This window comes from Mycteria americana, chromosome 7 (genome assembly GCF_035582795.1).
Source record: "Mycteria americana isolate JAX WOST 10 ecotype Jacksonville Zoo and Gardens chromosome 7, USCA_MyAme_1.0, whole genome shotgun sequence".
Taxonomy (NCBI): Eukaryota; Metazoa; Chordata; class Aves; order Ciconiiformes; family Ciconiidae; genus Mycteria; species Mycteria americana.
Window position 1 is genome coordinate 41752070 of NC_134371.1, and position 19087 is coordinate 41771156.

At 58.2% G+C, this 19087-nt stretch overlaps 1 protein-coding gene across 11 annotated transcripts in view; it reads right to left on the bottom strand.

Moving 5' to 3' along the window:
* PDE4DIP (phosphodiesterase 4D interacting protein) overlaps positions 1 to 18022 on the bottom strand; it is a 35349-nt gene extending 17327 nt beyond the window's left edge. For 7 of the 11 annotated variants that reach the window (XM_075508071.1, XM_075508067.1, XM_075508073.1 and 4 more), the window contains exons 1-9: positions 8553 to 9940; positions 4779 to 4898; positions 2886 to 3005; positions 2545 to 2637; positions 2217 to 2432; positions 1511 to 1669; positions 1025 to 1138; positions 653 to 790; positions 158 to 337 (exon numbers count right to left, since the gene is read on the bottom strand). In XM_075508071.1, coding sequence (XP_075364186.1) covers positions 158 to 337; positions 653 to 790; positions 1025 to 1138; positions 1511 to 1669; positions 2217 to 2432; positions 2545 to 2637; positions 2886 to 3005; positions 4779 to 4898; positions 8553 to 9701 — 2289 coding nt within the window. In that variant the 5' untranslated portion in view covers positions 9702 to 9940. Of the gene's footprint in view, positions 1 to 157; positions 338 to 652; positions 791 to 1024; positions 1139 to 1510; positions 1670 to 2216; positions 2433 to 2544; positions 2638 to 2885; positions 3006 to 4778; positions 4899 to 8552; positions 9942 to 11065; positions 11184 to 11383; positions 11539 to 11613; positions 11738 to 12521; positions 12599 to 12859; positions 12971 to 13427; positions 13607 to 13839; positions 13896 to 17862 lie in introns of those variants that run through there. The other 4 variants (XM_075508074.1, XM_075508075.1, XM_075508069.1 and 1 more) reach the window with 4 other exon arrangements.
* Between the last annotated feature and the right edge of the window lie 1065 nt (positions 18023 to 19087).

The following is a 19087-nucleotide window of genomic DNA, read 5'->3' on the forward strand; positions in this document are numbered from 1 at the left end:
AGGTATTTACAGGTGCCAAAAGCAGCCAGCTTCCAAAGCACTGGGCACAGGTTCAAGTGCCCTCCTCGGAGGCAGGCAGCCAGGAGGCTCTGGTTTGGGACCACTCTCTCTGCAGACAAACTGGCTGAAGGCTCAGGAAGCCAAACTAAGGCCTTACCTCCACTTCCTTGTTCCTGTCATGCAGGCAGGTCTGCAGCTGCTGGATGATCCCCTCCTGCTCCTTCTGCCTGCTGCAGGATTTGGCCTCGATCTCCTCCTTGAGCCAGCGGAGGTTTTGGCAGGTTGCTGACACCTGCTCTAGTTCCAGGGTTTTGGCTTTCAGGAGGCTCTCCAGGCTCTGGGGACCACAACAGAAGCAGCTCAACCAGGGACAGAGACTTTATCCTGAATTAAGTAAGACTGGAAATTCCAGTCTCTCCTGCTAGTGGGGTCACATAGATTCACTCCTGTCCTCTCCAGACACCACACTCGCCTCTACACCCAGCCCAGAAACACGAGTGACCCAGGAACTTGTCCCGCACACAGGGCCAGAGGAAGGCCAACACCCTGCAGCCTCTCTCCCCAGCAGCAACTGGAACATTCACAGGAATGTTTGTCTAGCACCACACCACAGCCAGGCTGGACTCCGCATGCCCAGGTAACAAGTACTCACGTGAATGGTGGCCTCGTTGCTGGATAGGACATTGCGCAGCCTCTCCAGGTCACTTCCACGCTCCCTTATTGAGAGATGGAGCTGTTGCAGCTCTTGCTCCTTCTTCTCCAGGGCACAGAACTTCTCATCTACTGCTCGCTAGGATGAGAGCGGGTGATAACTCAGAAAGGGGTAGTAGGGCTCTGCAGCCCACCACTCGCTTTGTGGGGCACCTCAGCTCTCCCTTTCAGAGGACTCCTCTGGAAGGCTGAGCCACGAAGAGCATGTAGAAGACATGGTCACCCCTGGGGCAGCCTGCGGCTGCACCACTGATGGTAGCCCAAAGGCTCAGCCTCAGGGAAAACTGAGACATCACCAACAGACTGTGCTCACCTCCAGAGCAGCATCCCTGTCGCTGACTCGGTGCTGCAGTTTCTCCAACATGGCATTCATGGCTGCAGGGCTCTTGTCCAAGCTTTGCTGGCATTGCAGAAGCTCCCTCGATTCCTAGAGGTCAGACACACACCCCACTAGTACACCTGTCAGTCCAGAAACCCCCCAGAGAGCAGCACAGGAGAATCAGGACTAACTACCTCCACCCTACACTTGCTCTACCTCCCACATTACAGGGTGGTAGAGTCCCAGCACCTGGGGCTGGTTGACTAGCACCTGCCAGGGCTCACCAGGGATTGCTGTAGGCTGAGGTACTCAGATACTGGTGCCTTCTTCCACATCTTGGGAGCCCAGAAGCATCTCTTTCTTTCCCTTCTTTGAAGGGCACACGTGAAAGCTACAGACTGACTTTTGCATCGCCAAATACCAAAGAAGGAGCAGGGGCCCTGGCTAGTTATGCTCAACTTGAATCTTTCTGCATCTCACCTGCAGAAGCTGTTCCTTGCGAGCCAGATGCTGACTCAAACGCTGAACTCTCTGCTCCTGGGCCTGCAGCTCACGGCATTTCTCCCACTCCACAGTCTGGAGCTGCTGAGCCTTGTCCTGCAGCTCTGCCTGCAGCTGCTGTACCACAGCACGCAGCTCCTGCGAGGGAAAAGCACATACCTCAGCAGTCAGTCCTCAACAGACCTGTAAACAGCAGGCTAATCTGAAGAAGCCAAGAGCAACAAGGGCTGTGGGAACAGCCAAAAATGCCCTGCAATACTACAACTTTCACATCTTGAAACACAATTCCATGGTGATGAAGTTTGAATTTATTTCATTTCCCAGGGTATCCACCCATCTAAACCCCTTGCTCTGGCCACACTGACTGTAAAGGCAGAGCTTTACAGTCAATCACAACTAACCTATGCAGCAGTGGACATTAACTTTGTAACATCACAAAAGATTTGCACCAGCCAAAGACACACAAGTGGCAACATACCCACTATCAAGTGTCTTTGCTGACTAAACCCTCAGATATGAAGCTAAGGAGGCTGGAGAATTCTCCCTGCCACATGTGACAAGGGGTTAGCCAAGTGCACCCAGACTGGTATAGGCAGAAACAATGAATGAGAGCTGAGTACTGTTTACATCAGTGCTTCTTAAGTCATGTAAACCCAGAGACTTCCAGGCTAAGTGCTTGTCATACCTGGTTGTGTTTCCAGGTCGCCTCTTTCTGCCGCTCTTCCTCATTCACCATGGTCTCTAGAAGCTGGGTTGCTCTCCTGGCTTCAGCCAGTTGATGCTCTTTCTGGCGCTGAGCTCTTTTCAGTTTCTGCACCTCCAGCTTGGTGCAGAAAAGCGTGTTCTGAAGATCTAGCAATGACATTTGCTGCTCCTGGGATGAGAGTGAACTCTCTGACATCTAACAAGAGTGGAAGCAGAGAAACTCAAAGATTCACTTCACAAGAGGGATTTAAAAATCAGGATCCCTGCAGAACGAAACCCGATGTATTTGAGGCTTTTCAGGGACATACCTGCAACTGTCCCAGATGGCTTCTGTGTAACATGTCCTGCAGCTTGGCCATTGTCTCATTCTGCCCTTCAATGATACGGTACAGCTCTTCCGTCTACGAGTCAAAGGATAGGAAGCCCAGTCATTGGCAAACCAAGCACAAGCATCTCCCATCCCCAGCCTCTGGCATGAGTAATGACACGTCAGCATCACACGAAAGTAAGAGCTTCACAAGAAATAATTTAATGAAATCCAGGATGCCTAGCAATGGCTTAAGCATTCCTTTTCAGTCACTGCCTACGGGGCGGGCTAGCACACTTTCCTCTTTTGGTGAGCACCACCCTGTCCACCCAAAACTATTACCTTACTTTCTTTGCTCTTCAGGGCCTCATTCAGACTCTGGATTGTACAATCTTGCCTCTGCGATGTTTCTTGGACAGATTTTAATTCAAAATTCAATTCATTCAGCTTTTCCTGTAACAACTGAAGACAGAAATATGTTGTTTTTTTAATCCTGCCTAATGCTTTACATAAACACCCTTAGGACTCCCTCCACTCCTTACTCAAGTCCATATAGCCCAGGTATTCACCAGATCAAGATCAACGTGGCTCCCTCTGGAGTCTGTAAATACTGTTTATGCTGGGTGGAGACCGGTGAGTAAACACAAAGCCTTCAGTCCCTCCACAGGACTGTTCCAGTGCTTCTGGTCCCTCCAATGCAGCCCCCACGTGCAGGGCGGAGGTTCCAGGCTTGGGTTCACACATCATACTGCCCCTCACATACTCCAGGAGAGTCTTGCTCGGACTGCCCAGCAGCATTCCCAGTTTCTATCACTTGTTTCTGTTCCCTTAAGAGGAAAGGGGCTGCTTCAGCCCAAAAACCTCCCAAGAGATCTGAAAAAAAATCAACATGGAGAACCTACACATTCTAAAAACTATTCCCTTTGCTTCTCAGGTCCTCCAGAGCATTGCAGCTGCCCCTGCAATCTCCTAGCCCCTTCTGTTACCATCTCCTTCGACCACCCATGCACTCTTACTGCAACTGCTGGTCTAGGTAATTCTACATTTGATCAGATCAGTGGCTTATTTAGCCTCAAGTTCTGGCTTCAGCACAACAGAGTCTAGCCAGTGCCAGCATGCCAACAGCATGGCTGCAAAGCAAAGGGGAAGGTCTCACTAGTCTCCATGGCTGGTTTACAACCTGAGGAACTTTTGCCTTGGACTTTTTCACCCTAAAGAGTTTTAGGGTGAAAAGTTTTAGGGTGAAAGTTTTAGAGTTTTCACCTTCAAACAGTTTTAGGACAGTTCTCTGCTTTCACCATAATGTTCATGATGCAGCACGCATTGTGCATTTAAGCAACTGCTTGTTAGCATTTCTAAACATGCTGCCTGTTGGCACTCCTAGTCTTGGATGATATGCATCTTCCTCGGAACTTATTCAAGCCTCAATTTCTTAAGGAGTTGGTGCCGTCACATTATTTCCTCTTGTTGCTCATTAGTTTACACACCTGTCATGTTCTCTCTTCTCTACGAGACACTCACCCTAAACTGTTTAAACACTTCCAACTGCATTTACTGTGCAATAGGCCTCTCTATTTCCCTTTGTGGTCCAGGCAGCTCCAACAGCTTACAGCTGTCCCCAGATTTAACAAAGATCCCATCCTGATGTGTTTTTCCATTTAATCCCTCTGTTTTCCCAGTGGGTATAATTTACCTTAAAGTTCAAGAGCATAATTTAGAACATCAACCCCTTGCAACGCGTTAAATTTGATCTGCTTCAAGACAACTCAGCTACATATTTCTTTCCTAAGAAAGCCTTTAAATAAAAATGAAAACAGGACCCCCTCTGCGCTGATCTCCCTTACTACTTGCAGAAAAGAAAGCAGCTGCCTCAAAAGGCAGGTACCCTCCTCTCCTGCACCAGGCTCAGCCCATGCAAATCCAAGAGACAAGGAAATAGCCCTGTGCATCTCTCCTTCACCAGCTCCCGGAAGGCTCACCAGGCAAGTGGGAAGTTCTTCCAAAACAATGGTTTGCAAAAATAAATATGGAAAATTTACACAACACAGCTGCAAAAATAGTAAATGTTTTCAACTCAAGCTGGCAGACAACAGCACTGCGAATCATGTGTCAGCACACTCACCCTTGCTGGAACAGAAGTGCAGATGCCTGCCTTCGGCCAGGCTAGGAGGCACCCTCCAATACTAACTAGATCAGACTCACTAGGCACTGAATTTGCTATTCATGAAGAAATACCTTGTTGGCAGCTTCAAACTGCTGGACTTTGCCCTGCAGCTCTGCAGCACACAGATCGGACACGTGCTCCCCAGCTGCAGGGTCACCTGGAGCTGGCTGCTGATGGTCATCCTGCAAATTCTGGGGAAAAGAAAAAAAGAGAGAAATGGCTCAAGTCTTGCACTGGCTTCTTCTGTTCAGCTGTCAGCCCTCAGAGACCTTGCAGCATGGGCTTAAACATGCCCCACTGTGCTTTTCTAACTGTCTCTGAAACATCATGCTGCCCATGTCTCCCTTCACCTGGGTGGCAGGCTGGCACCTGGCACCTCTCCACCTGACCTGCCAGAAGTTCCCTGCTGCCCCGAGGCTCTGGTTGGGCTCCCTGTCTCTCCTCGCTCCTGTACCGTGAGCCCAGCAGCTTGTCTGGCTCTAACCACTGCCTGCAGGCTGATGATGGATCTGCTCCCCACACCCAGGCCATATCTCTGAAACCTCCCCTCCTTCCCATGTGCCCTGCTGGCAGCTTCAGAAAGCTTCAAAACAAAGCCAGCACCAAATCAAACTCCTTCCCATGTTCTGCCAAGCTTTTCCTTCTTAATTAAGCCCACAACCCTCAATCCTTCCCACCAGCTACCCTCCTGCCATGACCTGGCAATCACCCCCCACTCTGAACCCCTCCACTTGTGATTCTCTGGGCCCTCCTTCACAGCTCCCCATGCTCCAGCACCCACGCTGTGTGCGATTCCCTGCAGCTCCACAAGCGACAGCAAATTCAGTGCCACAGCTAAGATTTTTTTTTTTTTATGATGCATACCCATTTATTGAGAATGGAAATAGCCTACTTTCTGACGTGTGGCCTGCCAGACCCTGCTGGCTGAGCACACACTAATCCTTTGTCATCCCTTCTTACTCTTGTGCCTAGCGAGTTAACTCCTGAGAGCAGCATTCAAACCAGCCACCCACCCCAGCCCTCACAGGACTTGTTAAGTATTCCTGAATATTACCAGCAATATGAGATCGATTATACCGGTGTCTGTTTCAAGTGGGAGCCCTGGAAAGCGCAGGGTTGCAGCGCAGAGGCTATGAGAACATGGCAGAGCTTGTCAGAGTGCACACAGGAGCAGCAGCTCCAGGCAGCACAGTGCAGAGAGAACAACAGCCGACTGATCAGCCCTGTCAGACTGAATCCTCATCTTCAGCAGACACAGAAACACTGTCTCTGGGAAAGGCAAGCAGTGCAGGGGAGCTCTCCCAGGCCTGTGCGTTGCCTCTCACATACAGAAGCTTCCATACAGCAGCAATGCTTCCCTTTACCCTGATGTTTTGTTAAGATTTTAGTGAAACCTTAAACAGTCACAGCAAGTAATTTCAAATTTGCCCAGCCAGAAGGCTTCAGATCAGACAGGGAGAGCTTCTGGAATCTCTCACACAGCAGCTATTTCGAAATAAGGTTGATGAAAAGAAAAGGGGGGGGGGACGGACGAACACACTTTTCTTCACAATTTGCACATTCCAAAGAAAAATAAGCAAAAAGCCTGCAAAGAGTTAAGAGCAGGGAAGGAAAGGAAAAGAAAAGGCAGAGCCAGCTCCAGAGTCCAAAGTCCAAAAGCCCAAGCTGCCTCCCTCGTGCTTCCCCGCAGCCATGCCACGCAAGGAGGAGCACGGCTCCCCAGTGGTTTTTGCTACATCAGCATTTTACTGACAATCTCTCCGCAGTACAGCTCCAGCAATGCCAGCACACACTAACCTAGACAGAACACTTCTTTAAAAAATAAGAATAATAATCACGGCATTATTTAAGCCTGCCAAGCTCGCATCTGCCCAGAACAGTGGGTAAAAGACCGGCTATCAGTAGGACAACACTTCCCTCGCTGCCAGCACAGCACCACAGGCAGCTGCAAGCGTGTGTCTGACGAAGGCTGGGTTTGGTGGCATTCTCCTGGGGCTGTGGTGACGAAGAATTGTTCGTTCAAGAAAACGCCCAAGAAGACAGTACCTATGAGATCACATGCCCTGACACCAGATCTGTCAGTCATTGTAGCTTACAGCAGTAAATTTAAAGGAGAACTGCAGTTTCCCAAAAGCAATATGGGAACTGTGGTCCTATATATCCTATATATTCCTTTCACGTTACCAGAAAGGCGTTTATGCATATGAATTGCTGGACAGCAGTACCTGGCTTTTAGAAGGAGTGTTGCTTGTACGAAGAGAAAGAAAAATAATTTTATACAAGAACAATTCAGTTTACTAGCTGCATCCAACTTCTCATTTTTGCTATTAAAGCCATCCAAAGGATTAAGCGCTTTCCCCTTCTGCCAGACCCTGCACCAAAGACCAAAACTGCTGCTCCCATGCTAAGAAACAGACAGTAAAAAATCCTGGAGGATGAATTCCTGGCAGGGACGGTTGGATGGCAGAGGCTGGAGGTTGGAGAAACTCCTCTAAAGCAGTTCCAAGAGGAGGATGGTGACGTGTGACACAAAGCCAAGCTGTAAACGCGCCACGTTGATTGCACCACGTTCTGTTAAGAGAAAGCCTATTTTTATGCTGTAAATATATCCCTAGCAGTAAAAATTAGCAGCAAGCAACACAGACTACAGGAGCAGCAACGCCCTGCTTCACATCCTCAGTCAGTGAATGCCAGCGCGATGCCTTTGTGCACTAGATGAAAATTAGTTTTTTCTACGTTCCTTCCTAGCATCACCTCTTGAGCAGGCTTTCATGGGAAAAGTACACAGCTTTGGGAAACGCCCGAGCAGATGGGACAGCAAGCAGTGCAGGCCGAACAGGAAGCATAATTCAGCACAGCCACAGTTGCCATAGTAATAAACAAGCATTTTTCTAATCCCCCAGGCTACCTAGAGCATTAGACAGCACTAAGGCTGCTAATGGGAATGCAATTAGGCTGACATGGATATTCCTGAATTGAAGCTGACTGAGGCCTTCTATTCATTAAGGAAAGTGGTAAAGGAGTTACAAGTTCAGCTTTTTGACTGCATACTAATGAAGATTTCATTAAAGCCAGCAAAACAGAGGCAATCCGGAGCTATACAAGGACTACCATCAAGGCAGAGAGCAGCACCAGGAAGTCCCGTGAAAGCAGGAGCTTTCATCACCTCTCATCAACACCTGCCATTAATTGATGAATCTTTTCAAAGGATCAGAAAATAAACCAATTATCTAGAATACCAACCCTAAAGTCATCCTCTGGCACAAATCCACCTGCAAGGAAAACACCTTTTCCTCAGGGCACACACCACAGATCCCTGCGCGGATCTTCACGTTAGGCAGGTTGGAGGCCTGATCTGCAGAGGCAGGGCTCTGGAGGCAGGCGTTCTTGACACTGAACCATTACCCAGGCACAAAGAAAACACATTTGCTGGAAAACACATGCCCAGAAGCTTAAAACACTCCCTTTGGTTGTGGGTAAAAGTTGCACTGACTTCTTAAAGAGAAAGCTGAAGTGAAACTGGTGTTTGAAAAAGCTGAAGTGAAACTGGTGTCAGAAAAATGACAAAGCATGCAAAGAGCTTAGACCCATCTAGCAGGCTGCATTCACAGGGAGAGCCGGGGGGGGGGGGGCAGGAAGGTTAATTTCCCAGAACACAAGGAGGAAACAGACGACAGGAGAATGACAGAGGAGAGAGGCAGCACACCTAAAAAGGACCGAGCTGCCTATTCTTAGCCCTGGGTTCAGCGACACATGGCTATCTGTATTATCTCAGCATAGAAGAATCCCTAATGGGCTCAGCTTTGGGCCACTGCTCAATTGAACAGCGGCACAATGACCTCTACCTGTACCCGCAGCGGCATATAATCCTCACAGAGGTCGTCCCACAGCTCCTGCAGTTCAGAAATCTCCAAGGAAAGACCCAAAGGAGCTCTGGAAAAGGATTTTCTGTCTGCGTTCAGGACAGCCGAACCAGCACACACTAAGCCAGCAGAAGTGCTGCCATCTGCCAAGTCACGGCTGAGCTTGGGAGGTGGCAAGCTGGACTTCACAGGAATAGGTAGCCTGCTGCCTCGGGGGCTCTGAAGGGGTTTGTAGTCCAAAGCCTTGATCAAGCTGAGGGCCAGCTCCAGCCTGTTCCCGCTCAGCGAAGAGTTTGGGGTCATGCGGTCATCTGAGAAATCATCACATTTCCCATTCCCTTTCACCCCCTTATCTGCATCTTCGTCCTTCTGCTGCGGAGGGCTCGCCTCCACAGTTGTGTCCAGGGACTCAACAGAGGATGCAGGTGTGCCTTCCTCCATGCTTTCCCCATCCACAGGCCCTCTGGCGCTGGCAGACTCTGCTGTGTCGCACACGGATGACTCCTCATTGCCCATGCTGGCCGACCACCGGCTGGAGAGCCCGCAGGAGATGCTTCTGGCCACCTTTCGCGGCACTTTGCAAATCGCTTCGTAGTCGGCATCGGCCACCCGCAGCGCAGCACAGCCACGGCAGCGCCGTGGGCGGTTACTCGCTCCCTCTGAAGCATGGCAGCTGTGTGGCTCCAAGCTGTGCTCTTCTTGATCTGTCCAATACTCATACCCAGAATAAGCAAAGTCCTCCTGAAGGAGGGCAGCGTACCGTACATCAGGCAGATTAGAAAGGTCCACAGTCCCATCCCCAGCTCTGTCATCTGTGCTAGAGTCTTCGTTGTTCCTGCGGTACATGCTTGCAATGCAGAACTTGAGGCGGTCTTTCTCCAGCAGCAGTTTCTGCAGGCGCTCAATGGAGAGGGCTTCGATGCGGGCGATGACAGTGTCAAACCTGTAGATGCGGTCCAGCATGAAGGCACACTTGCTGCAAGCAAACTCGGATTTGCCATCCCGGCAGAGCTCCCTGCCCAGGACATGGGACAGCAGCACCTGGAGGTTCAGCTTGGCTGCTGTGTGGAAGATCCATCGCCGCTGGTTGCCGCACAGCTCCCTGGCGCAGATCCGGCAGGTTTCCTTCATCCTCCCTCCTGACCAGCGCCCAAACGTACTTCTGGGGGTTCTCAAGAGACCTTCCTGAGGCCTCTACCACTCACTCAGCACATCTCCTGGGTCAGAGCTCCCTCAACCCCTGAGCCCACCAGCACTTCTCACCCCACCAATCCCCCGTTTTTAGGAGGACGACACGCTGGGACTCCTCGTGCTACAGAAACATCCCACCCTACAACATCTCCTTCACATCTCAGCCCAACCACACCAGGGCTGCTCCCCTCTCCTGGCTGTCCCCCTCCTTCGCTGCCCCCCTCTCCTCACAGCTCCCCCCGCTCCGAGGCTGCCCCCTCTCTCCTCACTGCCCCCCTTCCCCGGGGCTGCCCCTCACCCCGGGCTGCCCCCCCGCCCCGCAGGCCCCTCCGCTCCACCTCCCCCCGCCGCCGCCGAGGATGCTCCTGCCACGGCGGCGCCCGGCTTGTGGCTCAGATTTCAAGATGGCGGTGGACGACAGCCCCCACGCATGCGCCGAGGCCGCAGCGCCTGCCGGGACTTGTAGTCGCCACGCCCGGAAATTGCGCATGCGCAGTGGCTGCCCGCGGCCCGCCCCTGCGCACACGTGAGGCTGGCACAGCGCGGTGCCGGGGACAGCGACAGCGACAGTGACCGTGACAGCGACAGCGACACAGGGCCAGTGCCCAGCCCCAGTGTCAGAGCCCCCCACTAGTGCCTGTCCCCAGTGCCAGCGTGGGGCCCAGTGCCAGGTCCCCACCCCAGTGCTAGTGCCACGCTGCAGTCCCAATGCCAGTGCCAATGCCCAGCCCCAGCAGGCAGCGCCAAGTGGGCATGTCCCCACAGCACAAGGCTACCAGCACCCATGCACCACTACCTGCACGGTGTCCCGTGCCACCCAGTGGGCACACACCAGGGTCCCCCGGCGGGACCACCACATGGGCAGTTTATGCACTGACGGCCCGTGGCTGCTGGGGACAGCGCTATGCCACCAAGACACAGCACGGCCAGAGCCGTGTGGCTGCCAGGAACATGCTGCTCTGATCCCTCGCAGTCCCGAAATCCCACCTGGCACCGTGCCGGGCTGCCAGGGGTATTTTAAGACCCAGGATTTAAACAGCAGGTGGGCGCAGGCGGCACCAACGCCCGCAGAAGGACTGCACAGGCTGGTGGCCTCTCTTCCAACACCACGCACCAGGGCCTCCCAGCCCCCCGCCCCCCCAGCACCACAGCACAGAGGTGCAGACACCTGATGCTGCCGGGCTGGATGTGGCACAGCCCTGGCCACAGAAGGGTACAGGGGTGACAACTGCCAGCCAAGCCCTGGGCAGGCGCGCCCCTCCCCAGGGTGCTGGGCTGGGGTCCCCCCACACCTGCACACCCACCTGCCCCCCCACAGCCGGGGGCTCCTCCAGGCGCTGCTGCAGGTTGCGCTTCTCAGCCGCCAGCGTCTCCACAAGCCGTTTGCTGGCGGCCAGCTCCTGGGTCAGCTCTTCGATCCTCCTGCGAGGGAGGGAAGGGTGGGAGACGCTCAGCAGAGTCCTGTCCCCCACAGCCCAGCTCTCTCCCTTAAAGTGACACCTTTAGCCCCCTGGATGCCCACAGCCCCCCAGCCCTGCACAGCAGCAGCCCCTTGGTGGTCCCCAAGGACCAGCACAGGGCACAGGCTGGCAGCACAGAGGGGACGGGTCCTGGGCACCCACCTCTGGGCCATAGCGCTGCAGCCATCATCGCTCCTGCCCTCCTCCTTCGTCCGCGCTGCTTCCTTCAGTTTCCCTGCCAGTTCCTGGCACCGCTCCGCCTCGGCTCTGGCCAGCGCTGTGGCCTGCTCGGCCTCACTCCTTGCCAGCCTGGCCTCCTGCATGGCAGCGGCGTGAGCCCCCAGGCACCGGCCCCTGCCCCCCCCCCCCGCCCCCACTGCCCCTGGGCTCACCTCCTGCAGGAGTTGGATCTTGTTCTCCAGGAGCTCATAGACGTGCTCCGACTCCCGCTGCCGCTCCTCATACTGCTGCCGGAGCTCTGCCTGGCTGCGGGTTGTCTGGTTCTCTGCAGCCACCCTGCCAGGCACAGCACGGCATGGCACGGCATGGCTCGGCACGGCATAGCATGGCACAGCATGGCATGGTACAGCACAGTATAGCACAGCACAATATGGCACAGCATGCTATGGCATGGCATGGCACATGGCATGGCATAGCATGGCACAGTATGGCCCAGCATGGCATGGCACAGCATGGCATGGCTTGGCAGGGTACAGCATGGCATGGCACGGCATGGCCTCCCTTTGCAAAAGCCCCCACCCCAAACCGGCTGGGCTGGGCGAGCCATACCACTCTGGGTGCCCCCAGCCCAGCTCCCCCCATGCCGTGGGTGCTGTTTCTGCAGGACCCCTGGGCAAGGCGTACTGTAACCTCTGAGCGCCGCTGCCCTGGGGACACAGCTCCTCCAGCAGCACTGTGTCATGCTCGGGCTCTGAACCACCAAAGCAGTCCCCGCACGCTCCTGAAACCAGGGGCTCCCCAGCTGCCGTGCCCCCAGCCCCCCGCCCAGCAGTGCCCTGCTGCGGGACACCCGCGCCACGGCCCCCGGGCACAGTGCTGCTGTCCCCCGCCAAGCAGGTGCTGCCCTTTATTTTTGGCTGGTGCCAGGGCTGTAAGAGGAGCCCTGCAGGTGCCTGGCCCCATTGCAAACACCTCCAGCCCCATTGCAAAACGCTCCGCTGCCCACTGCAGGCAGGGTGCAGGCAGACAACCCCCGTCCCCCGTGCCCACGCAAGCACCGCAGACAGCGTGTGGGTGCCGCGTCTGCCCCGGGGCGAGGGGCTTGGCTGGCCCCACTCACCATGTGTTGTCCAGGGCTTGCTGCTTCTCCTGCAGCTCCCGCTTCAGGCTCTCCACCTCCACCTTCAGCTCAATGTTCTGCGGGGCAGGAGGCAGGCGGGTTGGATGCCCCCATGCATGCCCAGACCTGGGGACGCCCCTCCCTGACCCTCTCCCCGCTCCCGTCAAAGGCAGCAAGGGGCAAACTCCCACACAGCGGCTCCCCCAGCTCCAGTGCCGTGACCGATGCCCTCCCCGGCACCCCCACCGGCTGCGCTCCCCCAGCCCCATCTCCTCCTGGCAAAGGGGGGCATCGGGAGGGAAACCCCCATCAGGCACCCGTCCCCCACGGGTGCTCACCCGCCGGTAGACATCGTCTCGGCTGCCCTCGCCCTTCTGCTGGACGCGCTCCTCCAGAAAGTAGATGCGCAGCTTGAGGCTGAAATTCTCCTTCTTGAGGTCGTTGAGGTGCTGGGAGAGCGTGCGGTACCCGTTAGCCATGGCCGGCGCTCCATGGGGGGGGCATCCCGGCACCCCTCACATGGCGCCGCTGGGGACACGGCCCGGGGTCCCTGCCCGCCTGCAGCTCCCGCTGCCGTCCCTGCCGTGGCCCCTTTCCTTTTTTTTTTCACCTCCCAGAGCTATTTGAGGAATCGCCGGAGCAGGGACGGCGGGGACGGGCGGGTGGTGAAACCCGAGCCCCGGCGGCCCCCGCGCGTCTCAGCCAGGAGGGCGGCGAGGGGGAGCGCGGCGCCCGGGGGGGCTGAGCCCCCTCTCTCCATCCCACCGCTGCCTGCCCCGCATCTCCCTCCTGCCCTTCGCACCCCAGTGGTGCACCCAGGGGATCCGGCACATATCCTGCAAGCACCTGGGGGTGCTGGGGCGTCCTGGCAGTGCCATGGGGGGTCCCAGCACCCCACGGTCTCACCTGCTCGAAGTCCCGCAGGGTCTGCGTCTGGGCGAGGGGACCCATCTCCAGGTCCCGGAGGAGACACGTCTGCACCAAGGGGCCAGCCTGGGGCTGAGCACCCGGGGGGCCATGGGACCCCCCCGGCTCAGCCGGCGCGGGGTCGTCCTCACCTTCACCCCAGGGCCCTTCTTGGGAAGCTGGGAGGGAGCGAGGGTGAGTGGCAGTCAGATGAGCGAAGCGGCTGCTCTGCACTCCAGCTGCCCCCAGGATGTCACCAGGAGGGACACCGGGATGCCTTGGGGCTCAGCAAGCCCCTGGCCGTCCCCAGGGGCGATGCACACTGCCGGGGCGCTGAGCACTGGTACATCACCCTCGTCGGGGCATGGGGCCGGGGCATGAGGGGTACAGGGGGGCTTTTGGGGTGTCTTACCCGCCATGCGGCTGGCTCCGGAGCGCACGGCTGGCCTGTCACCACTGCAGGGGTCCCTGCAGAGAGGAGCGTGCAGTCGTGTCATGCAAGGCATCGGGGGCCCAGCCCCCAGGGCCCCCATGCACCACCCAGCTGCTGTGCCAGAGGGGCCAGGGAGGGCAGTGGGGGATTTTACCAAAGCCTCTGCACGGGGGCTGCTGTGTCTTCCCCACCCCGGGGGGGTCACGGGTGGCTGGTGTGGCACTGGGGGGGGGTGCGGTGGGGTGAGCTCCCGACATCAGCAGTCACTCAAAAGCCTGCCTGGGGTAGGGGGTGAACTCCAGGCAAGGAAAAACCCCTGTACATCCATGGGGGTGCATGGGGGGGGGGGGTGCACCCCTGTGTGTGCATGCACAGGGGCACACGGGCATCTGTGCACACGTGGGGGTGCCCGTGTGTGTTCCCACAGCCGGGAGGCATCTGCTCTAAGTGCAAAGACATGAGGCCCTGGGGGCCATGCAGATGGCGGTGCCCCCTTAGGAGCACTTTAGCCCCATTAGCAGCCCTGGCAGGGCCACCTGAGCCCCCGCAGCAGCCCCCTGCGGCACCGGGGAGGGGGTCTGGGTGCTGGCACCGAGCAGGGGCTGCCTAAGGCAGGGCTGGCCCCAGTCACTCTCCGAGGGGCCCCCTGCCTCCATGCTATCACAGCTCACCAGCTGCCCGCTGCAGCCACAATCAGGTTTATTTTCAGCAGAGAAGCGTGAGTCATTTCATGATTTAAAAGAAAGAAAAAAAACAACAACCCACAAATTAAAAAAAAAAACAGATTGTTTTCCTTAAAAAAAAAGAAAAGTCACAGTATTTATTTTCTAATCCCAGCGTGACAGCTTTTTAGTGGGGTCCCACGAGCAGGGTGGTGGGCACTCGTCCCCAGTGCCACTATGGGTACAGTGCCCTGCCCACGCGCATGATGCTGAGCCCCAGCGGCCAGACAGGGCCAGCAGGTCCCTACAGCACACGCCAAGGCAGGGGCGCTGGGACCGTGCTCCCTGACCTGGGGACACCACACCGGCACCTCACGGGCAGGGGACACAGCACTGTCAGCCTGGGAGGGAGCAGGGGGAGGCAGCCGTGGGATGTCACAGCTCCTGCACCACCAACCCACCACGAGGGGAAACTGAGGCATGATGGCTTTAAATGAACCAGCACTGGCCAGGCGTGGCCCTGCGCCCTGCCAGGCACCATAACAGGCATGACAGCCAGAGGCACGCTACCCAGAGGCACGGTACCCAGGGGCACGGTACCCAGGGGCACAGTACATGGAGGCACAGTATCCAGAGGCACAGTATCCAGAGGCACAGTACCCAGAGGCATGGTACCCGGAGGCATGGTACCCGGAGGCATGACATCCAAGGCAGCACAACACCCAGAAGTACAATACCCAAAGGCATGACACCTGAGGAGACCCAATACTCAGAGGCACAATATGCAAGAGGCATGATCTCTGGAGGCATGACACCCCAGGAGGACAGAGGCCCAGGAGGCATGACACCCAGAGGTGTGATACCCAGAGGCAAAATATCCGAGGAGCCACAATACCCACACTCAAGATGCACAAGGATGCACAATACTCAAGGAAGCACAGGACCCAGTGGCACGATATCCCAAGGCATGATATCGCAGGAGGCAAAATACCCGAAGAGGCACGATACCCACTGACACGACATCCAAGGAGGCACGACACCCAGAAGCATAATACCTGGAGACACAACAGCCAAGGAGGCATGACAGCCAAACTCCTGATACCTGAGGAGGTGCGATACCCAGAGGCACAATACCCAGGGAGACGCAGTCCAATACCCAAGGAGGTGTGATACCTGGGGGTGTGACAGCCGAGGAGGTGCAATACCAGAGGAAGCACAACACCCGAGGAGATGTAACGCCCAGAGGGGTGATACCCAGACAGGAGGGCGGCCAACCCCTGTGGCTCCAGTGCCATGGGGGCTCCTTGGGGCCACCCAGAGGCAGGGCCAGCCTGGCGCTGTGGCTGGCCATAGGCTCTGGGGTGAGAGAGCGGAGGACCCGCTTTCCTGCAGCCCAGCTGCCCGGCCAGCACCCCCCAACACCAGGACTGGGAGCCCCGTGCCGGGCCATGGGGACGCTGGGCCAGCAGGAGTCCCAGGCTCTGCCACAGCCACGGCTGCTAGGCTGGATGGGGGCTCCCCCCTCCCCGTCCATGTGCCCAACACTGGGAATTTGTTTGCTGCAAAGGGGAGGCCGCCGCGGTGCTGCCGGAGGACAAGAGCCCTTTCATGGGGCGTGGAGCAGAGCCACCAGCACAGCATGGAGCCGGAGTGGGGCACAGCCCCACAGCCCCCCACCCACCAGGCAGCACTTCCCACCCCTGATGTACCTTCAAGCCCTGGCACGAGGGGTGCCACGCGGCCCTGACTCAGAGCACCCACTGACTCACAGCATCTCCATGGCATCACACCAGGGCCACCATGGCTGCTTGCCGGCACCGGCACTCCAGGGTGCCACCAGGGAGAGGGGAGAGCACAGGGGTGGCTGCCAGGGCCACGGCACGTGGGCTGCTTCAGGGTGGCCACTGCCCCACAGGAAAGCATCCCCAAAGCGCCCGGCACCGCTCAGTGCACCGATGGCAACTCACCTCCTCCTGCTGCTGGATCACCTCCCGCGAACAGACAGATAGACACAGGGATGGATGGAGTGATGGACAGCAGCCCCCAGCCCTGTGCTCAGCCACAGCCACTCCGGGTGCCAGTGACTGTCTCCGGGCTGGCAGAAGGGCCGTGGCAAGGGCCGGGCAAGACCAGGGCGAGCGTGGTGGCTCAGTGCTGGGGCCAGGATGCCGAGCGTGGCACAGCCTAGCTCCCTGCTGACTCGTCGGCACAAATGTTTCAGCAGGGTCTGAGTACCTCCACAGGGGAGGTGGAGCCGGGGACAGCCAGCCACAACCGTGACGGCAGCCTGTGCGCCTAGGCATGGGTGCACGGCACACGGCACGGCCACCCGCTGCCTGCCCGCACACAGGGCACGGCAACAAGGTCTCCATTGAGCGTGGCAGGACGGGGGGAGGTGGGGGCTGGCGTTACCCACACTCCTTGGCGAGGACGGCTCCCGGCGCTGCACCGCACGCGTGGCAGCCGGCACGGCTCCCGGGGCCCGGCAGCCCTGGCCGGGTGCCAGGACAAACGGTCTGGCCGGTGGCTCAGGCTTGAATTGGAGATGGGCAGAGCCAGGGGAAGAGAGGGGAGGATGCAAACGGGGCTGGGGAGATGGGGCAAGCCAAGCTCCCCATGCCGGCACCCCAAATCACAGCCCTTCCTGCAGGGCCAGCCTTGGCCCACTGCCTCCCAGCAAACCCCACCTGCCCGGCGCCCTGAGGAGAGCCCAGTGCTGGTGCCAGTGCCAGCCCAGCCCCGCAGGACCCTACAGCCCCTGCCCGCTCGCTCGGCACAGCACATGCTGCCCTGGCACCCCCGGGTCCTCACAGCACAGGGCAGCGAGCACCCGTGTGCCCCCGGTGCTGGACGAGGGGCTCCTGTTCCCTTCCCGCCCACCGGCAGCTCCCCCAAACCCTTTGCCTGGATGCCTGGCAGCACTCCCGGGCTTGCCCTGCACAGGGCCCAGCGAGCCACAGCCCAGCTGGAAGCGGGGTGTCCCACAGCCGCGCCGGCAGCACCAACCCGCGGGACGGCAGCAGCAGGCAGGGGACACCCACGACCCAAGGGGGATGGGGTTGGGGACAGGCAGTGTCCGCCCCCACACAGCCCCGAGGGAGCACACCCGCATCCCGGCCGCATCTCGGCCGCATCCCGGCCGCATCGGTGCCGGTTGGTACCTGGGCCTCAACCTGCCGCGGCATCACCGCAGCCCAGCGTGGGCACACGCAGCCCCCACGGGCGTCCTGGGCACAGGCAGCCCCCACGCGTGCCCAGGGCACACGGACATCCCGACCCGCATCACCCACGGACACACGCACCCACGGATGGCGCACGCACGCACGGACACGCTCCTCACCTCCGCCGCGGGGCTCGCATCCTGCCCCGGGCCGGGCACCGCCGCACCGCGCCGGGCAGCACCGGGCCGGGCACCGGCGGCACCGGGCGGCACCGGGCCGAGCCGGCGGGTCTCCGCGGGAGCTGCCGGGCCGCCCCAGCGTGCGCCGGGGAGGCGGCTCTGCGGCACCGGCCGGCTCCGCCCGCCGCTGCATCCCCTCCTCCTCCTTCTCCTCCTCCTCTTCCTCCCTGCCTCCATCCTTCATCCATCCCTGCTTCCCTCCATCCTTCCTTCCCTCCCTCCATCCCTCCCTCCATCCTTCCCTCTGACCATCCTTCCTTTCCCACTCCATCCCTCCCTCCATCCCCTCCCTGCTCCCTCCCTCTGCCCCCCTGGCTCCCTCTCTCCATCCCCCCCTTCATCTCCCCAGTCCCCCCACCCAGCAGCCAGCCTGCCCCGACTGACACAGCCACCCCTCGCCCCAACCCTCCACTCTCCCCAGTCCCTCTGGGCTGAATCCCAATCCTTCCCCATCCTTCAGTCCCCCAGGCACCATCCCTGATCCCTCCCTGACCTCCTAATCCTTCCCCCAATTTCGCAGCCACCCCAAAAGACCCCCATTTAGCCAAGATCCCCCATGGCACTCCCAACCATCCATTCTGATACCCCAGTTACCCCCAGTTCTCCTTGTCATCCCTGACCACCCTGGTCTTCCTTGGATGCCTCCATCCCAACCTGCCACCCCCTATCCCCCTTGTCACCCCCAGAGCCCCATGAGGCCCCCGGGTACCCTTCCAGCCCCACAACACCCTCACTTGCTCTCTAATCTTCCACGACTTCCCAGTCCAGTGGGACACCACTGTCACCCTCAATCCCCCTTGACCCCACCATCACCCCAACCCCCCTTTAACACCCACCATCCCAACCTAATGCCCCCACTCTCCCTCACCCTTGCCTCTCCTTTGCCACCCCCTATCCTGACCCTAACAACCCCAGTCCCCTTTGACCCCCCTAATTCCTTTCCCTGCTTGATACCCCAGTCCCAGTGCTGCCCCTGCCCTCTCCCCCAGCCCCAGCCCCTCTGCAGGGACCACCCCCCCCAACATTCTCCTCCATCCTGCACCCATGGCCCCTTGGCCAGCCATCTCCTGTGGCCCCCCACACCCGCCACCAAGCAGAGCCCATCCAGGACCCTGGTGTTAATGGGGTCAGCAGCAGGTTGCCGTGTCCCCATAACCCCCAGGCT